This window comes from Trematomus bernacchii, unplaced genomic scaffold (assembly GCF_902827165.1).
Source record: "Trematomus bernacchii unplaced genomic scaffold, fTreBer1.1, whole genome shotgun sequence".
Lineage (NCBI taxonomy): Eukaryota > Metazoa > Chordata > Actinopteri > Perciformes > Nototheniidae > Trematomus > Trematomus bernacchii.
This window is the reverse complement of record NW_022987640.1, coordinates 1,262,076-1,273,890: the sequence shown is the minus strand read 5'-3', so window position 1 is coordinate 1,273,890 and position 11,815 is coordinate 1,262,076. Positions and strand designations below refer to the sequence as shown.

The 11,815-nt window shown below is 41.3% G+C and overlaps 1 protein-coding gene across 1 annotated transcript in view; it reads right to left on the bottom strand.

Moving 5' to 3' along the window:
- Positions 1-8,415: 8,415 nt before the first annotated feature.
- LOC117484787 (coagulation factor XIII A chain-like) overlaps positions 8,416-11,815 on the bottom strand; it is an 11,074-nt gene continuing 7,674 nt past the window's right edge. Inside the window, 3 exon segments of the mRNA XM_034133221.1 lie at positions 8,416-8,623; positions 10,556-10,661; positions 11,062-11,198. Coding sequence (XP_033989112.1) covers positions 8,588-8,623; positions 10,556-10,661; positions 11,062-11,198 — 279 coding nt within the window. The 3' untranslated portion in view covers positions 8,416-8,587.

The window sequence follows — 11,815 nt, the reverse complement described above, 5'->3', positions numbered from 1 at the left end:
TTGGATGCCATTTTGTCACAGGAGAGGTTTGCCTCAAGAATAGATCCTAGGTATGTAATTTCCTTCTTACTTGTGACAATAATGTCACCCACTGCAACTGAGAAGTCGTCGGATTTGCTGAGATTATGTTTCGAACCGAAGAGAATGGACTCTGTTTTACCCAGGTGTAATGATAATTTATTATCGGCGAGCCAGGTGCAGATTCTGCCGAGCTCGGAGCTGAGTGTTTTTTTCAACCTGCAATCTGCTCCTGTCAGAGACCAGCAGGGCTGAGTCGTCCGCGAACAGGAACAAGTTGCAGTCACATGCTGATGACATGTCATTTGCATAAATTAGGAACAGTAACGGACCTAATATGCTTCCTTGTGGAACACCACAGCTCACTGGGAGGGGGGGGGACAGAGTACCGTTTACCTCCACCATCTGTTCTCTCCCCTCCAGGTAGGATTGCATCCAGCTCACCGATAGTTTATCAAAACCAATTGCTTTTAGCTTGTCAATCAGAATGGGGTGATTGACAGTGTCGAAAGCCTTTGTAGGTCCAGCATCACCATGCCGCAGTATTTACCATCGTCCACCTCTTGTTTGATGTGGTCGTTCAAATAAAGAAGGCATGTGTCAGTGGAGTGGGATGTTCTAAAGCCAGATTGAAATTCATAGATTAGTTTCTTTTCCGCGAGGTACTTTTCGACCTGTTCATATACTATTTTTTCCATGACTTTCGAGATGGAGGTAAGTATAGAAACAGGGCGGTAGTTGCCTGGGTCCAATTTGCTGCCCTTTTTGTGCAGGGGGGTTACTCTTGCAATTTTGAAGTCTTTGGGTACTTTTCCCTGTTTTATGGAGAGGTTAATTATGTGAGCTATGACTGGTGAGATGGCGGTTGCTGTGTCTCTGAGGAATTTGGAGGGGATATTGTCGTGGCCAGTGGCCTTGTTAGGTTTGAGGGCGCTCAGTTTAATGAGTACCTCTGCTGTTGTTACCCTTGCTAGACTGAAATCATCTTTGCGTACCCCTAGGTTTTTGTAGTAGGTCATGATGTGATCTACTCCAAAAAGCCCTGAGTGGGTGGGTAATTTATTTACAAGAGTTGTGGCTATGTTTGTGAAAAAAATGTTCAAGTACTTGGCCACATCCAGTTTGTCTGTGAGGAGCCTGTTATCTGTCTTTATGTTTAAGTTTGCAAATCTCGTTTTGAGTTTTTTGCTGCAGCCAAGCTGGTTATTGAGTAATTTCCAAAGTTCCCGGGGTTTATTTTTGTTTTCCTCAGTTTTGTCATTGATGAAATTCTTTTTGGCAGTTTTGATCATGGAGCTTACGTCATTTCTCAGTCTGTTTCTTTCAATTTTTAGTTCAGTCACGTGGGCCTGGAGTTCACTGCTCGTGCTTTTGGAAAGCATTGACTGACTTTTATGAAACTCAGAGCATTTTTTGTCTCTGGTTTTCATGGCGGTCAGTATGCCGGAGTGCATCCACGGCTCAGCGCGATTTTTTACCCTGGTTGTTCTTAGGGGGGCCAAATCATTGAGTATTGCAGAGAATTTGTTTTTGAAACCAAGCCATGTTTCTTCAACTTGTGTACCACTGAGCTCATCTGACCAGTCCAGGCTCTCCAGTTCTAGGTTAAAGGCCTCGCTAGAGTTTAACGTATCTTTGCCTTGAAAAATATTCGATGCACACACACACACTAAGACTGAATATCATGTTCTATTTGCAATTAAAGATTGATAATTGTGTGTATTGGGTTATTGAGAAGAGACTAGAGAGTGCTGGAATTTTTTTTGGGCGGAGAGGGCCTTTTATCAGTTAATAAAGTATTCAAGTTGAAAAGGAATGATTAAACGTTCATCCGTTCCAGGCTCCGAACCAGCTGCGCGGAGGTCATCGCCACTTCGGGCCGCCGGCTCTAACCACTGGGCTATCTATACCTTAAGCTATTCACATGTTTTTTATATTCCTGTTAGTTGTCTTTTTGTTCACAACCCGAGCCAGAACGACCTATCTTTCTTCCTGGCTTGCTCTATAATGATCCAATTAAAATGCAATACCAACAACAACTCAACAGCGCACTCTCGCGCACACAGCGGGAGATTTGGAGGAGTACAGGAAGTCTAGGTATGATCTCCGGAGAGCAATAAAAAATGCAAAGAGACAGTACAAAGAGAAGGTGGAATCTGACTTCAAAGGCTGTAACACTAGGAATATGTGGGCGGGACTAAGGACAATGACTGACTACAAAGGAGCAGCGGGGGGTGCTGCGGGAGTGTCTGCGTGCGCATCTCTCCCAGATGAGCTAAACAGTTTTTTTGCACGCTTTGAGAGCAGCCAGGCTGTGGAGGTACAGAGGGACCAGGAGCTACACTGCCCTTTTGTTTTAAATAGGGCAGATGTGTGTAAATCCTTTAAAAGGGTTAACCCACACAAGGCTCCTGGACCTGATGGCATCCCTGGCCGTGTTCTCAGGGTGTGTGCAGTTCAGCTGGCAGAGGTGTTCACAGACATCTTCAACAGGTCCCTGCTGCAGTCTGTAGTCCCCACATGTCTTAAACACTCCACCATCATTCCTGTCCCCAAAAAGACAATCATCACCTGCCCCAACGACTACCGCCCAGTAGCACTCACCTCCATCATAATGAAGTGCTTTGAGCGGTTAGTCAAATTATTCATCACCTCCTCCCTCCCTGAATCTCTGGACCCCCTGCAGTTTGCCTACAGAGCAAACAGGTCCACAGACGACGCCATAGCCCTCACCCTCCACACTGCCCTCTCACACCTGGACCCGAAGAACAGGAACACATATGTGAGAATGCTGTTCATTGACTACAGTTCAGCATTCAACACCATTGTGCCCTCCAAGCTGGCCATCAAGCTCAGAGACCTCGGGCTCAACAGCGCCCTCTGCGACTGGATCCTGAACTTCCTGACGGGCAGACCCCAGGCAGTGCGGGTGGGAAACATCACATCCTCCACCCTGATTCTTAACACCGGTGCCCCTCAAGGCTGCGTGCTCAGCCCTCTCCTCTACTCCCTGTTCACCCACGACTGCGTGGCCACACACAGCTCCAACACCATCGTGAAGTTTGCTGATGACACGACCGTCATCGGCCAGATCACAGACGATGACGAGACGGCATACAGAGAGGAGGTCGAAAACCTGACATCTTGGTGCCAGGAGAACAACCTCCATCTCAACATCAGCAAAACAAAGGAGCTGATTGTGGATTACAGGAAGCAGCAGGGAGAGGGACACGCCCCCATCGCCATCAATGGGACTACGGTGGAGAGAGTCAAAAGCTTCAGGTTCCTTGGGGTCCACATCACTGAGGACCTGACATGGTCTCTTCACACCACCACCATCACCAAGAAAGCTCGACAGCGGCTCTTCTTCCTCCGCAGGCTGAGGAGGTTCAAAATGGATTCCAGGATACTCTGCAACTTCTACAGGTGCACGATAGAGAGTATCCTCACTGGCAGCATGACGGCCTGGTACGGCAGCTGCACCGACCTCGATCGTAAGGCTTTACAGAGGGTGGTGAAAACTGCACAGCACATCACCAGGACGGAGCTGCCATCCATGGAGGACCTTTACTCCCAGCGGCTCAGGAAGAAATCACTACGGATTATCAAAGACCCCCATCACCCCAGCCACAAACTGTTCTTTCTGTTGCCGTCTGGCAGACGTTACCGCAGCATCCGGGCAAGGACAAGAAGATTCGGAGACAGTTTCTTCCCGCGGGCAGTGAGACTGTTAAACAATTGAACTGTTGAAACAACATCAAACATTCAACTGCTACTCAGTAGTATGTATCTAATACCTAATATATATATATCATTCCAATAACTTGTATATAGACTCATACTGCACTATTCCACATCATAACTTTATTTCATTTTTATAACTATTATTATTTTTGTATTGCTCTTGCTCTTATTGTTATTATGTTATGTTATTATGTTGCATTGTTGGAGAAGCCTGTGACATAAGATTTTCAACTGCATAATTACTCTGTAGCTATGTCAGATTGACAATAAAGAACCTTGAACCTTGAACAGCAACAACGCATTGTTTAGAGCAGTTATAAGTGTTGAAGCGCTCAAATTCGAAACTGTTTCAACCTGTCACCTGTCAGAATAGAGACGAGGCAGTGCATTGAATCGGGTGATTGGACCGCGAACCAGTGAGTTGATTCATTCAGGAAATGAAGCAGTTGCTGCTTCGGACGTCATATGTCACGTGATTTGAAGCAAGCTTCGAATCACTGCTTCTATGGAATAAGAAGTCCAGGGTTGAAGCTCCGTTCACTAGAGAATTGTACACCCGGAAGTAAGTATTCCCCTTACTGTCGATTGATTTGACAGTGATATCTCCACTACTCATCAACTCAAAAACACCAGATTATCCTTGTTAAAGGTGGGGTAGGTAAGTTTGAGAAACCGGCTCGAGATACACTTTTTGTTATATTCCATGGAATGCTCTTAACATCCCGATAGCAATGAATATCTGAAGTGCTTTGACAAAAAATCTATTAAAAAATGTCATCTGTGGAAGCCGTAGTACTGTAAAAAGCACGACCAATCATTTTAGCCGGCCCGGCTAAAATAACTGGATGGCCTACCTGCCTGTCAGCCTTCCATCTGTGCACAAACTTATCTCGTGCCCTCATTGGTCATGTGCGCGTTCGTGTGTGTTGGAGGAGGGGCTCTATAAGGAAGTGGCAGATTTTCTCCGGTTGTGTATTTTCAAATGCTAGCGATCTCGAGCTGGTTTCTCAAACTTACCTACCCCACCTTTAATTAAACGGCATTGATAGGTTTTAGTGTACAATGCTTTTGTCACGTTTTCCCCTTCAATTCTGAGAAACAAGTCGTTTTCTATGAGTTTTGGATGGCCGAAGACATTACATTACCCACAATCCTCTGTAGCAACCATAGACTGTATATTGCAACAGGAAACAGCTTCGGTTCATGTTCATTTACAAACTCTTCAACTACAACCGTAGTTATATTTAAAAACATGTTAGAAGGCCTCACAAAATACTTTAATGTAAATTAAAATGTAAATGTGAAGGAATGTGTGCATAACAAAATACATCCTTCATAAACGAAACCGGAAACAGACGTATAGGCAAAATCCTCAGCTCGATGATTGGATGGTTTAGCCGCAATGCACGCTGGGATTTGGTGTTTATGCGATGTGAAATCCGAAAACATTTAAAAATAAATAAAATAATACATTATTCCGAGTGTGCTTGCTTTTCTCTTTGAAAGTCATCACATTACGGCATTGTAATACACGTTTCGGCTGCATTAAATATGACATATCTGCCGTAGTTAACTCTGCCCTGATGAGAAGACTTCTAGACAAACAGGAACTGTCGCCAAAACTGAAAACTTGACGTGGATCTTAAATATATCAGCAATTAAACAACATCTTACATTTCTTTTCACACAATACGTCTCCTTGCAGTATCAACACTAATTCGGCTGACTTTTATATTTGATCCAATTGGTAGATAGGCTGTATTTACACCATAACGGTGCACAGCTGATAGAAAGGGACACCTACTGGTTAAAGCACGTTATTGCATTTTATTATTTTTATTATTGAGGGGAAGGAGTTTGTGTCGCAGTCAATAATATCAGCAGAGCAGGGGGGAAAGTTTATTTGGAGACAATGACAAATCTTGGTCCTTAGATTGTGACTAAAACAGTTATTCATTTCGTTACAACAGTATCATCACTCCCGTCTCAGGTCCTCTGTCCTCCAGAGTAGGAGTGTACCTGGATCACAGAGCAGGTATTCTGTCCTTCTACAGCGTCTCTGAAACCATGACTCTCCTCCACAGAGTCCAGACCACATTCACTCAGCCGCTACATGCTGGAGTTTGTCTTTATGGTTATTATGGAGCCACTGCTGAGTTTTGTAAACTCAAATAGCCTGAAGTCATTGGAGGAACTCTTCTACTTCTTAAAGTCACCGTGTGTCCATCAGAGCTGATTGTTCATGTCTTCACTGTGCAGAGATCAGCTGTCAATCAAACATGATGGGATGTGCTTCAACATCTTCTCATGAGTTGTTCTGTAGATGTTGGACTTTCTTCCGGCTCCTTCCTGTGTCTGTGTAGCCATGGAGGCTGTCACTGCTCAGGAGGATCCTTGTTCACCTGAACTGATATGTAAACTTTGCTCTAAATATGTGTTGGATATTTCTTTTGATTCATGTCGTTGTTTCTCTTGTAATGCACGAGTCTTCAGAGAGAAAGCAGCAGAGCTTCTTTTATTGTACACATTTTATTCTGCCCACTTTCTAAAACAACAGAGACATTTATAATCACATGTATTATGTTGACAGATTAAATGTTATTGTTGCCCAAATTAACTAACGATGAGTTCCCAGATGGTTATAACACTTATTTCATCATAAATTGTTTATTTTAAATGATATTACTTACTGTCATGATCATAATCAATAAGTACATCATTTATTATTCTGCTGTAAATAGCTTAGAGTCTTTGCTTGGGAAATACATTGTATAATATTACAGTTATTGTTTTGCAGACTAATTGTTGTTGTTGTTGTCCAAATAGAAAGTGGGTACTCTGATGTTTTATAGAACATAACTTATCATGATAATAATCAATAAGGAAATCATGTGTGATTCTGTTTGAAATAGCTGAGATGAAACACATTCATGGTGTGGATAAAGTGAAACTGATCATGAAATCATTGAACAGACTTTACTGATGGGATGTGTGATCAAATGAAATGTTTGGATCATTAATAAAGGTTTGTCTTTCAAAAACAAAAACAGGATGTTCTTCTTGTTTTATGTCCATATACTATTATGCATTTCCTAGTTGTATCTTGTGCCTCTACTGTGACATGTTTCACAAAACACGTTACTTACAGATAAACAAATATAGCTGACAGCGTTAAAAGATAACTAGAATGTCAGGAGTCCAATAGAGGCGTTTCAGGTTCGGCTCTGTTGTGATTGGTCAACTTCTTAGAGATGTCCCGCCCCTTAACCTATCACGTAGACATGTGTTGGAGCGCTAGCCAATAGAAGTGCAAGTGTTACATAGTGTAAATATCTTAAGGAAGTAAACAAAGGAGTCCAATGGAGGCGTTTCAGGCAGGGTTGGTGTGTGTGGGAGAGAAACTCCCAGGAGGGAACACAGGGATTTTAGCCTCTGCAGACCATTTACATGCACTAAAACCTATATAACACACTACAGGAAAGGGAACACCCCAAAAAGAATAATAGGGCCTCTTTAAGATAATCACATGTTCTTTTAGATTGCATTGTAGTGGTAGCAGCAGATGAATACTGGTTTAGAGAACACTGTGGTGTCTCCACACACACACACACACACACACACACACACACACACACACACACACACACACACACACACACACACACACACACACACACACACACACACACACACACACACACACACACACACACACACACACACACACACACACACACACACACACACACACACTGATGAGCAGCTGCTCCAGACACTACAGGTACACACACACACACACACAGGTAACTACTGTCAGTGTGTAGATGTGAAAGGCAGACGGCTCCCTCTGGTGGAGACTCTGTGTTACTGCACTTAGTACAGATCAATATAATAATACAACATATTAAGTTGTTAAAATTAGCACTATATATATTATTATACATATATATTATTATAAATAATAAGTTATTAGTATAAAGTATAATAATATTAACAATATTTCCTTAGTTGTATATTAATACAAAATAAAAATAAACAATTAAATTAAATGGAAAATAAAAAAGGACAAAATACAAATAAATAATAACAAAATGAAATGGAGCCAGTGTTTGGTTTGAACATGCTTTTATTAGTAGTAGAAATGGTTTGCATTAATATAAGAGTAAAAGAGAGATGACATCATAACGCAGACAGAGAGGAGGACCTATTGATCTGTTATCTATTAGTGATCAATCATCTACCTGCACTAAGTTCCCTCACGAGGACATCTGGTCTGAGTATTTTAATACTTTTTCATTCATTGTAATCTACTTAAGGCAAGTCTGTATTTGTTGTATTTAACAGTAATTAGTTTATTTATACTGTAGGACATGTTGTCTCTAAAACACAGAAGAATTTGGGTTAAAAAAATGTATTATTATTTATTTCCAATGTTTTCATCAGTATTATATTTATCATTTATACTTAAAGGATACTGAGATCTTTAATGTTGAATAATGTTAAAACATAATCTCCCTCTCTCTCCCTCTCTCTCCCTCTATCTCCCTCTATCTCCCCCTATCTCCCCCTATCTCCCCCTATCTCCCTCTATCTCCCTCTATCTCCCTCTATCTCCCTCTATCTCCCTCTATCTCCCCCTATCTCCCCCTATCTCCCTCTATCTCCCTCTATCTCCCTCTATCGGCAGGAATCTGTCATTTCAATGAAATTAAAGCAGAAATTAAATCATCTGAGCTGCAGGAAGCTCCGCCCACTCGGTTTAAAGCTGCTGTGATTGGTGGAGGCGTGAATAGGGGCGGGGTCACATCTCTGTGGACCAATCATCTCAGGCGCCGATGACGAAATGAGTCACGCCCCAAATCTGAGAAACAAACCAGTGATTAATAATAATAATAATAATAATAATAATAATAATAATAATAATAATAATAATAATAATAATAATAATAATAATAATAAATAAAAGCAGGGATAAAATATATTATAATAGTAAAAAAATGATAATAAAAAAACTAAACTAAATTGATTTACTAAATGCAGAAAATAAATCCTACAAAATAATAATGAATTAAATAACTGATATAAAGATAGGTACAGGGGAGGGTCACCTGAGGCCTGTACTCTGAAGCCGGTTCAACAGACCCTGATCTCCGAGTTATCTGAACCCTAACAAAGAGATCTCTCTAAGCGGTCCTACCACGCTGGTTATCAACTCGGTAACTCAAGCCAGGGTTTCTCTGTCCGGCTGAGAGCCAATCACGTGAAAGGGGCGGGGTTAGCAACATTTGACCAATCACAAACATGGACAAGCGCACTGACAGCGCAGCGTCATACTTCCTGAATGAAAAGTAAACTATAATTAGACAAATATGAAGACGTTAAACTTTAAACATCTATGACTTAAACACTTTATCCAGGATGAAAGCCACATAGTTGCAGCTGCAAGGTGAATACAGCTGGTGAAAGAAAAAGTGTTTGAATGCGTACATTAACAGGTTTATGATATCACTGCCCCGTCTAAGACACGAGTGGATCACATTTGGGTAATCCAGCTAACTCAAACAAATCCAGGGTATGTTGAACTGGCTTCGTAGTACAGGCCTCACTACAGGTGACTCCAGGTGACTCCAGGTGACTCCAGGTGACTACAGGTGACTACAGGTGACTCCAGAGGCCTGTACTACGAAGCTGGTTCAACCTAACCTGGATATGTTGGAGTTAGCCGGTTGGCCTAAGCCAAAACATACGCGCTGGCGCTAAACTGTACTACGACGCTGGATATCAAGTGGATCGCTCAAGCCGCCGTGTCCTATCTAGTTAGGTGCGCGTTCACATGAAAGGGGTGGTATTTGGAGCATTCGACCAATCTCAAACACGGAGAAGCGTACTGACAGCGCAGCGTCATACTTCCTGAATGAAAAGTGAACTTTAATATTAGTCAAATATGAAGAAGTTAAACTTTAAACATCCATGACTTAAACACTTTACCCAGGATAAAAGCCACATAGCTGCACCTGCAAGGTGAATACAGCTGGTAAAAGAAAAAGTGTTTGAATGCGTACATTAACAGGTTTATGAAATCACTGCCCCGTCCAAGACACGAGTGGATCTGACTTTAATTAGGAGAATTTGACTCGAGTGTTTCGTCAACTTAATGTGTTGCTTAAAATAATACTTCTGCATACAGTATGTGACACTGTGAGTGTTGCACGGCCAGATACGGCTCAAGAAGCTGACTCAAATAAGGAAATATATGATACATTATGATGTGATATGATATGAATGATAATGGGACACATCTACGTCTGCACTCACAGTGCCGCGGACTGTACTTAATGTTACTCTGATCCGGTTACTTATGTCGTGGCAGATATTTAAGTAAGCTTTCTTAACGCTAATGTTATAATAGTCAGACTGCTCTGAAGATGGGAGGGGATATTCTATTAATTTTCACGTTCACACAGTCAGTTGATTTTGGCCGGCAGTCTTTCCTGCAACGGCAGTTTTTCTGTATTTCCTCTATCCTGTAATATGAATTGATCGCTTTAAACTCCGCACACGGAGCTCTGATTGGTCAGCAGGCAGTGCTTTCACTGAGTTGATCTCTTAGCCTGCCACCTAACCTGCTCCGGAGCAGGTTTGCCGTTCAGCATAAGTTACCATGGAAATCTAGCCTGCTAAAAAGAGAACCAGCGTCGTAGGACCGGAAAGCCCGAGATTTCCCTGAATTTAGCCGGCTAAGCGAAAATCCAGCTTCGTAGTACAGGCCTCAGGTGTGTCCAGGTGAGCTTACCTGACGGAGGTTGCTGCAGTCCATCACAGCCACCAGCGCTCTTGGTCCCGCCAGACGAGGAAAGAAGGAATCCTTCCAGGTGATCACTGCCCCCGGTTCAATGGAGCTGACACAGGAAATAACAATATATAACAATAAATAACAATATATAACAATACATAATAAATTAAATAAATAATATTAATATTATTAATAATAACATAACAAAGTGAAAAAATACTTTATAAAAATAGTAAAATAAGGAAAAAAACATACAAATAAAATAATAATAAATAAATACAAATAAAAAATGATAATATTAATAATATAAAATAATTAATACAATTAATAAATAGTATAAATATAAAGTGAATAATAAACACACCATAAGAAATGTGTGTGTGTCTCTCTGTATGTGTGTGTGTGTGTGTGTGTGTGTGTGTGTGTGTGTGTGTGTGTGTGTGTGTGTGTGTGTGTGTGTGTGTGTGTGTGTGTGTGTGTGTGTGTGTGCGTGTGTGTGTGTGTACCTGTAGTGTCTGGAGCGGCTGCTCATCAGTCCTGGTCCCTCCATGCTCAGCTGGACGTTCCTCAGAGGGAAATTGAAGGAGTTTGTGAACGAGACGGTGACGAACATCTCCTGATTCACCTGAGGAGCCCCGCTCACCTGAGGAACATCAGATATATAACATTTAATATATAAAATATATTAATATTTAAGAGTCTAAAGAGCACCTGAGGAGCCCCGCTCACCTGAGAGATACATATTATAATATATATTAATATTTAAGGGTTTCAGAGAGCATGATCCTGCAGTAAAAAGGGTGGACATTTGAAATGAAATAAAATAAATAAATAATAATATGTTTTATAGAAAATCCATACAAAAATAAATAATATGCAGAAAGTCCATGAAATAATTATATATATATATATATATCATAAAAAATATACAAATAGAAGAATAACAATAAAATAAATATGTAATATAAATTAGATGATGTGTTATATACATAATGAGAAATACATGACAAACTAACACAAATAATATAAATATGTGTGTGTGTGTGTGTGACGTGTGTGTGATTGTGTGTGTGTGTGTGTGTGTGTGTGTGTGACGTGTGTGTGATGTGTGTGTGTGTGTGTGTGTGTGTGTGTGTGTGTGTGTGTGTGTGACGTGTGTGTATGTGACGTGTGTGTGACATGTGTGTGTGTGTGTGACGTGTGTGACGTGTGTTTGTGTGTGTGTGTGTGTGTGAGTGTGTGTGTGACGTGTGTGACGTG